The 15,738-nt window shown below is 46.9% G+C and overlaps 1 protein-coding gene across 1 annotated transcript in view; it reads left to right on the top strand.

Moving 5' to 3' along the window:
* LOC147706973 (cysteine-rich venom protein-like) overlaps positions 1-15,738 on the top strand; it is a 422,922-nt gene that overhangs the window by 164,649 nt on the left and 242,535 nt on the right. The window contains exon 5 of the mRNA XM_086925609.1: positions 4,835-4,920. Coding sequence (XP_086781735.1) covers positions 4,835-4,920 — 86 coding nt within the window. The remainder of the gene's footprint in view (positions 1-4,834; positions 4,921-15,738) is intronic.

A 15,738-nucleotide genomic window follows, 5' to 3' on the forward strand; every position in this document is an offset into this window, starting at 1 on the left:
CGATTTCCCCGAAGTGGCAGGCAGCAGGGAGCCTGGTGTGTCTTGCTGCAGATCAGCGCTGTGTCTGCGGTGGTGGTCAGGAGCCAAAGGAAAGGACGACCTCCCAGGTGAGTGTGGCCAAAAGTCCCCCGCTCCCCCGGGGCTCGCGCTGTCCTTAAGCGCACCTCCGGGGGCGGGACAGGAAACACGCCTCCTTGGCGCTAGGATTGCTGGGGGATGTAGTCCCCGATGTGCTGCCTCGCCGCGATTTCCCCGAAGCGGCAGGCAGCAGGGAGCCTGGTGTGTCTTGCTGCAGATCAGCGCTGTGTCTGCGGTGGTGGTCAGGAGCCAAAGGAAAGGACGACCTCCCAGGTGAGTGTGGCCAAAAGTCCCCCGCTCCCCCGGGGCTCGCGCTGTCCTTAAGCGCACCTCCGGGGGCGGGACAGGAAACACGCCTCCTTGGCGCTAGGATTGCTGGGGGATGTAGTCCCCGATGTGCTGCCTCGCCGTGATTTCCCCGCAGCGGCAGGCAGCAGGGAGCCTGGTGTGTCTTGCTGCAGATCAGCGCTGTGTCTGCGGTGGTGGTCAGGAGCCAAAGGAAAGGACGATCTCCCAGGTGAGTGTGGCCAAAAGTCCCCCGCTCCCCCGGGGCTCGCGCTGTCCTTAAGCGCACCTCCGGGGGCGGGACAGGAAACACGCCTCCTTGGCGCTAGGATTGCTGGGGGATGTAGTCCCCGATGTGCTGCCTCGCCGCGATTTCCCCGAAGTGGCAGGCAGCAGGGAGCCTGGTGTGTCTTGCTGCAGATCAGCGCTGTGTCTGCGGTGGTGGTCAGGAGCCAAAGGAAAGGACGACCTCCCAGGTGAGTGTGGCCAAAAGTCCCCCGCTCCCCCGGGGCTCGCGCTGTCCTTAAGCGCACCTCCGGGGGCGGGACAGGAAACACACCTCCTTGGCGCTAGGATTGCTGGGGGATGTAGTCCCCGATGTGCTGCCTCGCCGCGAATTCCTCGAAGCGGCAGGCAGCAGGGAGCCTGGTGTGTCTTGCTGCAGATCAGCGCTGTGTCTGCGGTGGTGGTCAGGAGCCAAAGGAAAGGACGACCTCCCAGGTGAGTGTGGCCAAAAGTCCCCCCCACCCATGCACTCATTACCAGCAGACTGGACTATTGCGACACCCTGTATGCCAGAATCAACAAAACCGTACTACACAGACTCGAGACCATCCAGAACTCTGCTGCCAGACTCGTCCTCAGAACACCCCCAAGACCTCCACTGGCTCCCGCTCTAGAAAAGGGTCAAATTCAAACTCCTCACCCATGCCTACAAATCCATCTACAACATCGGACCCAAATACCTCAATGAGAGAGTATCCTACCACGTACCCAAGAGAAACCTCTGCTCTGCCGACCTCGCCCTGGCAAAGGTCCCCCGCATCCGCAGAATCAGAACGGGTGGAAGAGCTTTCTCCTTCATCAGTTTAGGAACATTGTGTATGTGTATCTATAGGTTGCTTAGTAATATTTTGAAGAAACATTTTTAGTTAGCAAGATCATCAAAAGAACGAGAAACACCCCCAGAAGTAATTTTACATTGACAAGGATGTAAAATGCCATAGTGAATGTTCTGATGTCTCAATTGAGGGCGAAGTGGCAGAAATTCTTTACACTTAGCATTTGTTGAATTGGAGATATCTCGAGAAATAAAGATATTGAGAGCACACCATACTAGACAATGCTTTTCCCCTGCAGCTTTCAAGTCTTGCATCAAATCATTGAATTCCAAAAAGAACATTATGATACCTCAAGGTTTAGTGGAATGAGTTTGAAGGCAGCCCAGATGGTGTGCTCTTTGAATATTTAGAGGAGAAAAAAACTGAAGGTCTAGAAGATCAGGTAGAATTTTTTTCAAGAAGGTTGGATGGTCTGACCTTTCAGTTTTTTTAGGATGACCATAAAATGAAGATTGTGCCTTCTATTTCGGTTTTCAAGGTCTTCAGTTTGTAATTTACATTTTTGTATTTCTTGTTCCATTGCGGGAATTTTGGTAGCTATGTCTTGAAGGTGACCTTCATGTTGTTCCATTTCCAGCATTTTGCCATCCAATGATCCTCAATTTGTTGTAATGTTTCATTGGTGGCATTCATGAAAGGTTTAAAATCATGTACTTCGTCTAAAATAGTGTCAAGAAGAAGATTGTGAGAAGAATGAATTGGAGATTGAGGGTCATTTTTTGCTAACTTGAGTTAGGTGCCAGAGGAGAATCGTTTAGCAGTAACATGCGAGTCACTAGGCATTTTGATCAAATGCACAGAGATTTGAGAACGTTTTTGAAAGGGTAGAGCATGACTATCCATAAAACTACATGTCACATCTGAAGTAAAACTCCAATGGAAGTATGTAACTACGGAATTATACAATGTCTGTTAATAATCTCCATTGTGGGACAAATGTGGTAAATATAAGCTTTTCATTCGGATAATCTGCCACTAAGAGTACTGAGCATATAGAAATTAAGCATGGGCGAATTTTGCGAATCTCGCGTTCGCGAATTTTGTGGATTTGCGAACTCGCAATCCGCAAAATCCGCGAATTCTCGCGAATTTGCGGATTTTTTTTGTGTGTTCGCGCGGGTTTCTGCCAGTTCGCAAGGGTTTTGTACAATTTCGCAAACGCGAACTTACGTGTCGGGTCGCAAGTTTTGCGAACTTGTTGTTTCTATGTGTCCAGCCTGTTTGGGACACTCTTCTTCATCACTGCCACTCTCTGTCACCACTGCCACTCTCTGACTACTCATGCCACCCTCTGGCCCACCCATGCCACCCTCTGTTTCATCACAGCACCCTCTGGTTGTCCAGTGTACAATATTGTGGCAAAGCAAAGCACACCTTCCCTGCCTCAAGTGACCTGAATTAATTTGGGGCTGATTAATGTGTCACAGAATATTTTTTTAGCTGGCACCTGCTTCCTTAGTGCTTCCTGATTAGTGATCTTTTGCACTTGCTAAGTGCTTTCATTGTTGCAAAATTAGTTACAACACCTGCCCTGCCCCAACTGACAATAATGAATTAGGGGCTGATTAATGTGTCACTGGATTTGAACTTCCAGCCTGGCTCCTGCTTGTCTGCCTTAGCTGTAATTCAGGACCTTTGTGTAACTATTCTGAGGGTCAGAGCAGGGTCACATAATAGTTGCAAGTAGGCAACTGAACTCTGGATGGGCCCCTCAGGAAGCACTACAGGAAATGGCTACTAATGATAAGCTTGAACTTTTGAACCTGGTAAGTAGTTTCAGTTTTGCTAAGATCGTATTTCTGCAATTTAGCGCTTATTCGTGGGGAGCGAAGTTGAACTGGGAAGCCGCGAACTCACGCAAACAGTGCAAGCAAGCCATAAAATCCGCTGCTCGCGGATTTGCGGATTTTGCGGGAAATTCGCGAATCTCGCGGATTGCGAATTTACTGAAAATTCGCAAAATCCACGAGCGTAACGGATTTTCCGCCCATGCTTTATAGAAATATCAAGCTCTAACAGTATACAAGGAGAATGCCACAATTGAAGAAAATGCTCAGACAGCTGAAAAAAATGTGCTACACAATGAGATAATTGAAGAGAGTAGCGCACTTAGAAAATGGTGGCTTTTCGCATATGACAAGTAAACACTGCCACAGCAACAGGGCAGAAAAAAACTGTATCTGAGTGTTCCCCCCAGCTGCAGGGAGAACAGGGAACTGGAGACGCTGTCAACAAATATCAGGCAAGGCATGAAGGGCTGATCTGAAAGATGTATCTCCGTGAATGTGGCAGAGCTTAGCAGCTTGCCACCATCCCTCCTTGACGCAAAGGTCATGCCTCCTGGAAGTATTTTCTTGAACAACAAAAAAGTGTGAAGAATTTCCACAACATACATATCACCTACTGGGCAAACTCTTCAGCTTTTACATCAAAACCTACATTAGCCTTTACTTTGGAGGGTTTTGTAAAAAGATGAGGAATCCTTTGGGCTGGAGAAGAGACCAAACACTCTACCTCCATAGTATATCAGAGCCTTTATTACTAACATTAGAGCATGTTGGTATTTGCAAAGGGAAACACAACACGCCAGTTGGCGATGGGGCGCATTGCCGCTGAAGAGCTTTTTATGATTGCAGGGTTAACACTTGGAGAGGAAAGGACAGGGAAAAAGGCAGGTGATAATCACAGACCCTAGAAGAAAATATATAACTGAAGAAAGCTATTGAACATGAAGTGACTGCATGACACAGGGTGTAAACTGGGCCCCTGGAATTATGCAATTTTGCGGTTGCAGTGTTTTTGTTGTAAGTATGGATTTCTTTTATTTGGGGTTAAAATAATACAAATGAGATAAAATGTTTGCACAGATGTTGCTAACTTGTGCAAAAAAATTACAATATATAAAATTCATTCTATTACCACAATAAGCCTTTTATTTGGATTTTTTTGATGCAAAATGTATTTATTCAACCCTGCCTCATAATGTGGTCCTCCCCTGCGACATATTTCCAGTGCCTCTGGGAAGAGCATTAAAAACTTGCTGAATACGCGTGGTAGTCCTGTGACTTTACGTGCCTTTGTTTTCATGTTTCTAGTTACTACATATATAATGCCAGCTATATGCCAAACATTGCTAATATTTTGGATCGGTTTAACGTTTATTATGTTTTAAATGGCAATGTTTCTGCATTTTTCAATATGTAAGAACTGAGTGCAAATTATGTAAAGCACCATACTGTGCAGACACTTATGTTAGTGATTATAAATCTGCAAAAACACGTCATTAAGGTTATGACTTTACTTTTTAAACTTTATGACTATCATAAATACTCATGTTTTCATTGTTCTAGCTTGTTTGGGCCAAGTCTTATGAGATCGGCTGTCAAGTCGTTTTATGCAACAAGGATTTCTTTTATTCTTGCAATTTCTGCCCTGGGTGAGTATTTTTGCACATGCGGAGGTCTCCTAAGCAATTGAAAATATCCAAACAGGGCACATACGAATATTCATCTTTGTGCACTAGAAACACATTTGCACATGTAAAGGAATGGTGCTCTCTGCCAATATAGTATGAACTACAAAGCGTTGTTCTGTGGGACTACAATTACTTAGAGTATTCAACAATTAACCCAACCATGCAACAGAACAATTTCTGAAGTTAAGCATAGTTTTCAATACTTTTTTCCACAATAAATGTAAATGTAAACCTACAATTTATATATTCCAAATCATATATTTGTAAATCATGATTCCATCTGTAAAGGCAGTCTTAGATACAGAACACATAAAAACATCACTTAGGGCCCGATTAGGATGACGGGCAGTCTGCTCCCCACCTTATTGGGAATCGAGACCACCCGATAGACTGTTGGGGGTCCAGCACGAGGCATTGCAATGCGACCGTCGCAAAGCCTATAGTTTGTATTGCAGTGTGTGCACCTGGCTGCAACACTCACTACAATGGGAAATAGGGACACTGCACATATTCCTGCACTATGTGGCATGCACCATTCTGTACATGCCACATGATGCAAGGATATGTAGGGGGGCACCTTATGTTCCCCCAGTGCCCATTTCATTGGGCCCCCAAAGTCCCTTTCTGCCTGTCTCTTCATGGTGGGTTCACTGCCATGCAAGGGCTGACGGATAGGAACATTGTAATGCCTATGGCAGTGCCTCTGCCACTGATGGACCGACAGACTCCTTGAGCCCGTCAGATCTGTAGCGGTTGGTCTTTCTGAACGCCACACAGCTGCCCGCCAATCCACAAGACACAATAAGACATTCTCCGGGTCTGCTGAAGGCAGTACCAACCCTATAGAATTCAAAAAGATGTGACATGCATGGCTGTGCATGTTGTGTTGAGAACAAGTGACAGTCGTTGGGGCATGCAAACAAGGCATGCTGGCTTAAAACAGGCTGTGTGCGTTGTGCACGGTGAAACGCCATTACATGAAGGCACATTCATTCACACAGCGATATTTAGTGTCTATCTATCACAGGGCCACTCCTTGTAGTGAAGGTGACAGGCCCTGGTGTCACTATGTTTTAGGGAATACGTAGTAGGACAATACAGACACATATAAAATTACGTGTTATCAGCGTGCGCTGTAAATATACAGTGAGACAATCACACGAACATAAATTATGGAGGATTAAAACATTGCACCGATATTTACTTCGCTAGGGGTTCGAGTCCAGAGAATCGGGGCGCGGGGAGAGGTTCTCCCGTGTATTATCTGGAGGAACGGGGCCTTCAGCAGACCCGGAGAATGTCTTATTGTGTCTTGTTCTCTTTACCTCCCTACAGGATTTTTTCTCGCTTCCCTGCAGTATATGTAAGTTGCACAACTGCGTTTTTACCCTTTTCCACACACCTTAGCGCGTGTGTAGGATAATAACCACACGTGGCACTACTTTTTGCCACTCACTACCTGGTCCTGACGAAAGTCCCGCACACTTTTTCCTGGGACTGAAACATGTAGACCGCCAACACTTAAGCCAACTAAGTAGTCATAATTTTTCTACTTGTAGTTGCATCACATACTTTTATCTCACACCCTGGGCCGCCATGAATAAAACATTGGGCAAGGATCCCCAGAGGTGTATTTTACTACTCACCTTCATCCTCATCACAGTACTGCACCACACCCGCTCCGCTGCAGTCAGGCATTGAAGCACAATCAGGCGGCATTCGGCTGCCTGGTTGGACCCCAATGATGAAGCATGACACCAACCAGGTTGGTGTGTGAGGGGTTAATAAACAAACTTTATTGTGCCCAGCTCACAAGCTCATGCTACAAGTGACCTGGAATATTAATCAATATTCCACTACTTCCACACAGTGGGCCAGTCCAATATAAAGAATACAAATAAAGGGGGAACCGGATGCAACCCTGGTGGACCCTCTCTTCAAGTTAAAGTGTGTGGGCATTCCTCATTGGATCCAAACCTCATGGAAGCAATGAGGCCATCATGCAGATCGCACAAAAAAGTGACAAGTACAGACTCGACCCCCATGGACCCCAACATGGCCCAGAGCTTGGTTCTGTTAAATGCAGAGTTGAGGGCCATAAGGGCCAGATGGATTGAACCCCCCCTTGCTTTGGTGTACTTGGTAATAAGCGAAAATAACTTGAGGTTTTTCTCAACAGTACCCCGGCCTGTTCTAAACCTGTTTTGTATGTCAGACAAAATATTTTGATCATTTGCCCATGTGGTGAGACGATCTTCGAACACCCTTCTCATAATTATCATGTCAGAGTACACCAAGGAGAAAGTCCAAATAATATGCTGGGTCTGCTCTACTCCCCCTTTTAAGTACTGGCATGATCACAGAGTGACTCCATGAGGGTGGTAGCAAGGCGTGAATGACTGCATTTAGGTGCTGAGTCAATAGGGGTGCCCCCAGATCAACTAGAGATGTATACAAATCTTGAGGAACCCCATCAGGACCAGGGAGCTTACCCGAGGGAAGAGAATGGATAGCTTTTCCTCCTCCCACCAAAAAGCAAACCTCATAGTGCCCACACCGTCATCCGCTCCCACCACACATATTACACATTTTGTCCATATAATGATTACACAGGACACATTGTTATGGGTAAAGAACTGCTGCAGGTTTATTTTCATACAACAAAGTATGAAGTTCGATGGTTATCTTACAGGCGATCCAAGGCAGGCAGCCCCTCACTGCCCCGCCCGCACGCCTAATGAGCCAGCCAGCGCGGTGGGTCGACACCCGGACAGCGCAGCACCTTTGTAGATCCCTCTTCCAGATCACGTGATCTTGTCTTATACTCCCGCCCCTTTCAGGGCGGAGCGGTATGGCACACCCCCATTGGTCAGGCCCCCCAACCACCCAAAGGACTAACGGGGCGCCGTTGTGGTTTTCCCGGAACCTCCTGTGGCTCCAGGTCTTTGGCTCATGCACCCTTACTGTGCCAGGCAGTGGTACCCTTACTGTACCAGTCTGCCGCAGAGGTACCCTTACTGTACCCGTCTGCATCCAGATCGTCCTGTAACTCCGCATTCAACACAAGAAAAAAACAAAAAAAACATTCCATATGAGCACCGCCTGGATAGCATGGCTGCAGCACGGCAGGCAGGCAGAGATCCTCCACAGGGCAACATTTCTAAAAAGAGTCCGATCTCTGGCCCGCCACCCCCACGAGAGCGCCCTCCCCCAGAAGTGCATCCTTGGTGTCCCCCGGGGAGGGACTGGTGATGCTCCGAGACCCTCCCCTCCTAACCCTGAAGAAGGGAGGGGCTACAACTACTGGCCACTAAGGTAATTTCTCCTTTTTGCCAAGAGGAAAAAAGGAGAAATTAACTGTTGGACTAATTGCAACAATGATTAATACGTCCAGTTAAATCTTTTTCATCTTTTTTTATCTCCTCTTGAACGTGACTTTATCCTTTAAATGATATATGTACAATACTACGCAAAGATTGAATATTTGCTGTAGAACAGATGTGCAATGTATATGTAATGTTTATTGAATGAAATGTTGTGTCTATGTGCAATGTTATAATTTATGTATATATGGAATGTGTTATGTGAAGTGTTTTTCTCATGCAAAATAATTTCTAATGAACAAACAAAAAAAGTAAATGGTATAAATGAATTGTACCTAACAGATTCAGAAATAGTATTGATTTGTTGCTCGAATTCACGAGCTCGATACAAACGAAGTGTAGGGCTGGTATCTTGTTTTTCAAAAAGTATATTGTTGATAGACACCATCAGCATCATGGGAGAATGGTCAGAAAATGTGCGAGCCATATGCATGCAGTCGGTCATGAGAAGTAACAGTTCCCGCAATACATGCCAATAATCTATACGGGTGTTGTTCACAGATGAATAGTGTGTATATTCTCTGCCCAAGGGGGAACGGTGATGCCAGACGTGCATTAATTCCTCCACTTCTGTGATTTCAGCTATCACTGTTGCAGTCCTACAAGGGCATCTAGGGAGGCTTTTCAACCTATCTAGGTCTGGATTTTGTATGCAATTAAAATCACCACCCCTCCCCAGATTTGTTGTATGTCTGAGTGTTGTGCGGTATTGGTGTATAGGATGTTATAGAATGGAGGATCATCATGCTTCGGTCCATAAATACCGACTAATAGCACATGAAAGTTATCCTTCTGCCATTTAGCTATTACATATCTACCCTCAGTGTCCACTTCTACCTCCTGTATATGCAGTCCAGAGTTCCTGTGCACCCAAATCAGCACTCCTCTGGTGTGTGATGAACATCCTGATCCAATACATGTGACTTTCATTCTCCTCAATGACAGCAAGCCTGTGCCAGGGAGGTGATGGGTCTCTTGGAGTATGGAGAAAAACCAAAGGTGATGATGGACGGAGCCTTGACAATACAAACACTCACCCCCAGTCAACTGATCTGGGTTTAATCCATCACCGTTCTTTAGCTCACTCCGCCACCCCAGTTCAGACATGGCCATATGCAAATCAGTCTGACCCTGTGCCTCATGGGAACAGTCCAGCCCGAACTGCCAAGCCATGTCTTCCCTGGACCGGAATCAAGCTTGCCAGGACCAGTTTCTGGCATTACTGCCGTCTTCAGCCGGGCTTGCTTGACTCCAGTGGCAAAGTGAGCAAGGGACTCACGTCTGAGCATACCCTGCCAACTTAGGGTGAACAAAGAAAAAGCAAAGGTGATGATGGACGGAGCGTTGCCAATACAAACACTCAACCCCAGTCAACTGATCTGGGTTTAATCCATCACTGTTCTTTAGCTCACTCCGCCACCCCAGTTCAGACATGGCCATATGCAAATCAGTCTGACCCTGTGCCTCATGGGAACAGTCCAGCCCGAACTGCCAAGCCATGTCTTCCCTGGACCGGAATCAAGATTCCGTGGACCAGTTTCTGGCATTACAGCCATCTTCAGCCGGGCTTGCTTGACTCCAGTGGCAAAGTGAGCAAGGGACTCACGTCTGAGCATACCCTGCCAACTTAGGGCGAACAAAGAAAAACCAAAGGTGATGATGGATGGAGCGTTGACAATACAAACACTCACCCTCAGTCAACTGATCTGGGTTTAATCCAACACTGTTCTTTAGCTCACTCTGCTACCCCAGTTCAGACATGGCCATATGCAAATCAGTCTGACCCTGTGCCTCATGGGAACAGTTCAGCCCGAACTGCCAAGCCATGTCTTCCCTGGACCGGAATCAAGCTTCCCAGGACCGGTTTCTGGCATAACAGTCGTCTTCAGCTGGGCTTGCTTGACTCCAGTGGCAAAGTGAGCAAGAGACTCACATCTGAGCATACCCTGCCAACTTAGGGCGAACAAAGAAAAACTAAAGGTGATGATGGACGGAGCGTTGACAATACAAACACTCACCCCCAGTCAACTGATCTGGGTTTAATCCATCACTGTTCTTTAGCTCACTCCGCCACCCCAGTTCAAACATGGCCATATGCAAATCAGTATGACCCTGTGCCTCAAGGGAACAGTCCAGCCCGAACTGCCAAGCCATGTCTTCCCTGGACTGGAATCAAGCTTCCCAGGACCGGTTTCTGGCATTACAGCCACCTTCAGCCTGGCTTGCTTGATATACAGAAACCGATTCCGGTCTAGGGAAGACATGGCTTGGTAGTTCGGGCTGGACTGTTCCCATGAGGCACAGGGTCAAGGCTGATTTGCATATAGCCATTGTCTGACCTAGGGTGGTGTGGAGTGCAAAAAAACGATGGATTTAGGCCCAGATCTTTGTACTGGGGTGAATGTAAGACATTGTTCTGCATTCTGTCCATCAACTGTGTTTTTTGCAATTTTCACCCTGAGTGGGCTGGGTATGCTCAGACGTGAGTCCCAGGCTCTCCACATCACTGGAGTCAAGCTATCCAGGCTGAAGAAGGCTGATAGCCAGAAACGGGTCCTTGGATGCTTGATTCTGGTTTAGGGAAGACATGGCTTGGTAGTTCGGGCTGGACTGTTCCCATGAGGCACAGGGTCAAGGCTGATTTGCATATAGTCATTGTCTGACCTAGGGTGGTGTGGAGTGCAAAAAAACGATGGATTTAGGCCCAGATCTTTGTGCTGGGGTGAATGTAAGACATTGTTCTGCATTCTTTCCATCAACTGTGTTTTTTGCTCTTGGAGTATGGCCACATATACTTGGTGTCGCTGTAAATAAGACTCTACTTTGCACATTTTTCTGTGTTTATTGAGGCCCCTTACATTCCATGACATGTATTTTAAATGGACATTTGTTTTAGTGCAACTTACTACAATTATAAAACAACATATCATACTTATGCTTTCTTTATACCCCCAGGGTACTCTTAATGTTCTACTTATACATCATCCTGATGTAGTTTGGCATATATTTGTTGTGCCCTTCATGTCATTTTTAGTTTATGTGCTACTCAAAGAGAGTCCTAGAGATGTTCCATTACTGCCAGTCCGGCTATTCCAAATCACCTTGTGCATCCCCCTCCTCCACACGGGCTTCGGTGAAAGTTTCTTCTTGTTCTCCTTGCTGATCAGAGTTCTTGCAGGTCAGTGTATATCTTAATCTTGCAATTGAAAGTCACTCTTAATCTGGCCAGATATAACATTGCATATTCAAGTTGCAGCTCTCTCAATTTATGTTTCATGGGTGTGAATTGTCTGCGTGCTTCTTGCACCTGTGGTGTTAAATCTGGGAAAAGAGCGTTCTTAGAGCCATCATATTTTAACACTTGCAACTCTCTGCCATGTCGGAGCACCACATCCCGCCTCTATAATTATAAATCAAGAACCTTTCCACCAGGGGCTTAGGGGGAGCCGCCGGGGAATCCTGGGGGCCAGCAAACAGCCATGATGAAAACTGAGGAGAATGTTTCACGTCCCAGTAGAGAAACCAGGAGCTGCTCTGCAAATGACTCCATATTTCCAGTTACTGTGGTCTCAGGAAGGTCTAGTACACACACGTTGTTGCGCCGAGAAAGTGCCTACAAATCCTCAGCCTTGTCACACAATGTTGCCAAAGATTTAACCATTTGTTTCTATGCTAAGCAAGCTTTCGCCTGTGCATCCTCTGCCTCAGATATCCGGCTCTCTGCCATGTCTAACCTTTCAGCATGTTTGTCCACACGTTCAGTCATGCGGTCCATTCTATATGCTAAAAAGTTAATTTTACTGTCTATTGAGGTCAAACTTTGTTGCATAGCCGCTAGTATATGTTGAATGTCTCACCTGTGTCAGCAGCAGCGTCCCCCTGCTAAGGAGGAGAAGATTCTGTATCATCCTTGCGTGCCCCAGTAGTATTGTGTCTCTCTAATGTGATCCTACGCTGTGCCTTATCACTCTTTCCCATGGCTTAGCCTGCACTGTTCCACTAAAGGGTTGAAGACCGCGTGGGTGGACAGCAAGCAGAAGGGTCATCCAGTCACACGTGAGTGCCTTCCCACATCGTCCTGCAGGGAATATTATATATGACGGGGCCCCTGAAACACACTAACCAGCAAACTCAAGCCACAGCAGCAGCGCAGGAGCCTCCCACAGTCTATGAGGCCCATGACTCCATACGGACCCTGAAGCTCTCAATTTAGCTGTTAATTGCCAGGGGAGAACTGGAGGTGGCATGAGCAGCTACTCAGCGGTAACTCAGCAAATCTGAAGCTAGCTGTGCGGTATGCAGCAGAATACACCAGTGGCCCGCACCCCCTCTTGTCCAAGCACATCTTGCTGTACCTCTGCAAATCACTGTCACGGCATTCCCAGGGTCTTCTCAGCATTCAATCAAGGGTCGCGTATGCACACCCACTTTGATCAACGAGCGTGAACCTGAGAGTGCGGCCTCACAGTCCCCCTGGCAGCAGCAATCCTGTCCTAAACCGGAATGGTCCTCGGTGCGTGAGTCCCAGCCCTCCAGGACGGACGTGCACAGGATGGAGTCAGGGTCTCCAATCACTGCATGCCACTGCCCTGTTCTCAGCGCTTCATGAGTCCTCTGTTTCAAATAGCTGTGGCTGGCTTGTTGAGATGTCAGCTGTTAGATTTGGGGGTCTCCAGTTGGCACAGGTAGGTACTTGTGACAAGTGAGGATCCTTGCCTCTCGTCAGGGTAAGGAGGTACACTCCTAAAATAACCCTAAGAGGCAGTGTGTAAAGCATTGTGACCACATACAGTAATCAAGTGACAACACTACAGATGTACACCACACAGGTTTTATACCAAAAATAAGTATTCTTTATATGACTTAACACAAGATCACCAACGACAAACATCCACAATACTGTACTTAAAATGGTAGTTTTAGCTTAGTTCTGTTTGGTTCTTAAAGTCCGACACTTTGAGTCAATGTACCTTACGATGTGTTACGCTTCCACAACAAAAGTGTTGCAGCGATGGAAATGCGGAAAAGTTCCTGTGCAAAGAAATAAAGACGTGAAGATCTTCCAGATGTGGCACGCTTCTCCGATGATGCGAGAAGTCTCAATTTAATGCGGCAGCGGCGACACCCTTGTTCCGCGATGTGACGACAACAGCTTTGTCTGCTACACTCTTCTCCAACGTTGCAAAACGCTTTCGCACAATACAACAACTACAGCGGTGACATCCAAGATGCGACGGCAGCAGCTCTGACGGCGGCATGCTTCTCCGTGGATGCGAGGCACTTTTCTTGATGCAGTGCAAAATGACTGCTACAGCGGCGACATCCAAGATGCGATGGCAGCAGCCGCGACGGCGACACGCTTCCTATTCATTGCGAGATCCTTCTCTCGATGCGGTGCAATACAACAGCTACAGCAGTGACATCCAAGATGCGACGGCAGCAGCAGCGATGGCGACACACTTCCTCTTTGTTACCAGACGCTTCTCTCGATGCGGGCAATATGACAGCTACAGCGGCAACATCCATGATGCGAAGGCAGCAGCAGCGACGGCGAGTTACGCTTCCAGCTCCTTGCGACACGCAGTCCCTCAGAAGGCCCCAAAACAGCAGCAGGCACTTCCAAAGTACTCTGGGGAGCTGTGGGTTGAAATATGTTGCCCCTGAGACTTCAGCTAAAGGCAAGCTCTGTTCCAAGCCCTTGGAGATCCTTACAAGTTGATGAAAGTGCACAAAGTCCCTTTCTGCTCTCTTTAGCAGTCAGGCAACCACTGCAGGCCATTCTCCCAAGCAGCACTTCAGCTTAGGGATAGACTCTCCTCAGTTTTGTCTGGGTCCACTCCTCAGCAAAGATTTCTTCTTCTTTGTCCAAAAGTGATCTAAATTCTTGGGATCAGGGTCCAGATACTTATACCCCAAACTCCTTCGTCGTCTGAGGGCAGAGGGGCCTTTGCCCAGTCCAACCCAGTTCTGGAGCACTCTGTTTACATGATTCCTTCTATCTTTTCACAGTGCAGGGCAGAGACATCAGACGCACCACAGGGGGTGGCGCCAGCACTATAGGGGGCAGGCATAGTCCTTTTCATGTCCCAGGTGCAATTCTTCCCTCCCATCTAGATGCATATCTCTCTATTCACCACTGGGCGGACTCATTTTGTCTCTTGGAATCCCCCAGCCCTGTCACTCAAACTCCAGACAAGAAATACACAACCTAGCAGAGGCAGCCTGGATAGTTAGACAAGAAAATACCTACTTTCAAAAAGTGAAATTTTCAAACACAGAATGTTTAAAATCAACTTCACTAAAAGATGAATTTTATCATTCTGAGTTCATGCATACTAAACTCGAATCTTTACCATGTTCCCTGAGTCAGTTAGGATTATAAGATGTAATAATTTAACTGCCCATTCTGGCCTATGGAGAACAGGTAGCCTTGCAATAGTGAAATATGAAAATTGGTATAATTCACTATTAGGACATGCCACACACACCAGGACATGTCCTTCCTTATACCTACAATGTACCCTGCCCTTGGGCCTACCATAGGGGTGTTTGATATGACAAAAAGGGAACATTTACGGAACGGGTAAGTGGGTGCACATGCCCAGTCAACATGGCAGTACCAGACTGCACACAGGCTTTGCAATGGCAGACCTGAGACACATTTGCAAGCTGCTTCTGTCGGTGGCACAACCAGTGCTGCAAGCCTAGTAGCAGCATTTGGATTTTCAAGCCCTAAGCACACTCAGTGCACTGTACTAGGGTCTGAAATGTAAAGCAAACAACCTAATCCATACATCAATTTACCATAGGGAAAGCATATGCACTTTAGCACTGATCAGCAGTGGTGAAGTGCCCAGAGTCATAAAACCAACAACAACAGGTCAGAATACAGGAGGATGGGAAAAAGTTCAGGGATGACCCTATAAAAAGGCCCAACATCAGCAATATATTTCTGGGACAGTCTGGACTAGCGACATAACCATCCGGTCAGAACCAGACGATTAAAGTCCAGGATGTGAACAAATTCCTGAAGTATGATGCGGGAGGCTCTAAGAGCACACTCAAGCTGCAGCCATCTTTTCGCTCCTCAAGCCACGACCCCCCCTCTAGCAGATCTTTGTATGCCCAAGAGCACTTCTTGCCAAACCATTTGCAATGGGGTGTAGAGGAAACCACTCCAGTTCTAGTAAAGGCAGACTTGCTAGATCCGCAAATAGTGGTGAAAGCTGCCAAGATATTAACATCAAATGCTTCTGCATTTCACAGGTTAAGAAATCAGGCTCATCTTACCCTTTGGCTGTGATCTATTAATGTGACAGTTCCTTAAATAGTTGTACAGCATCCATGGACATCCCAGCCCTTAGAAAAGTGTCCATCAGAGGATCATGGTCACTGT

The sequence above is a fragment of the Lissotriton vulgaris genome, chromosome 6 (genome assembly GCF_964263255.1).
Source record: "Lissotriton vulgaris chromosome 6, aLisVul1.2, whole genome shotgun sequence".
NCBI classification, from domain to species: domain Eukaryota; kingdom Metazoa; phylum Chordata; class Amphibia; order Caudata; family Salamandridae; genus Lissotriton; species Lissotriton vulgaris.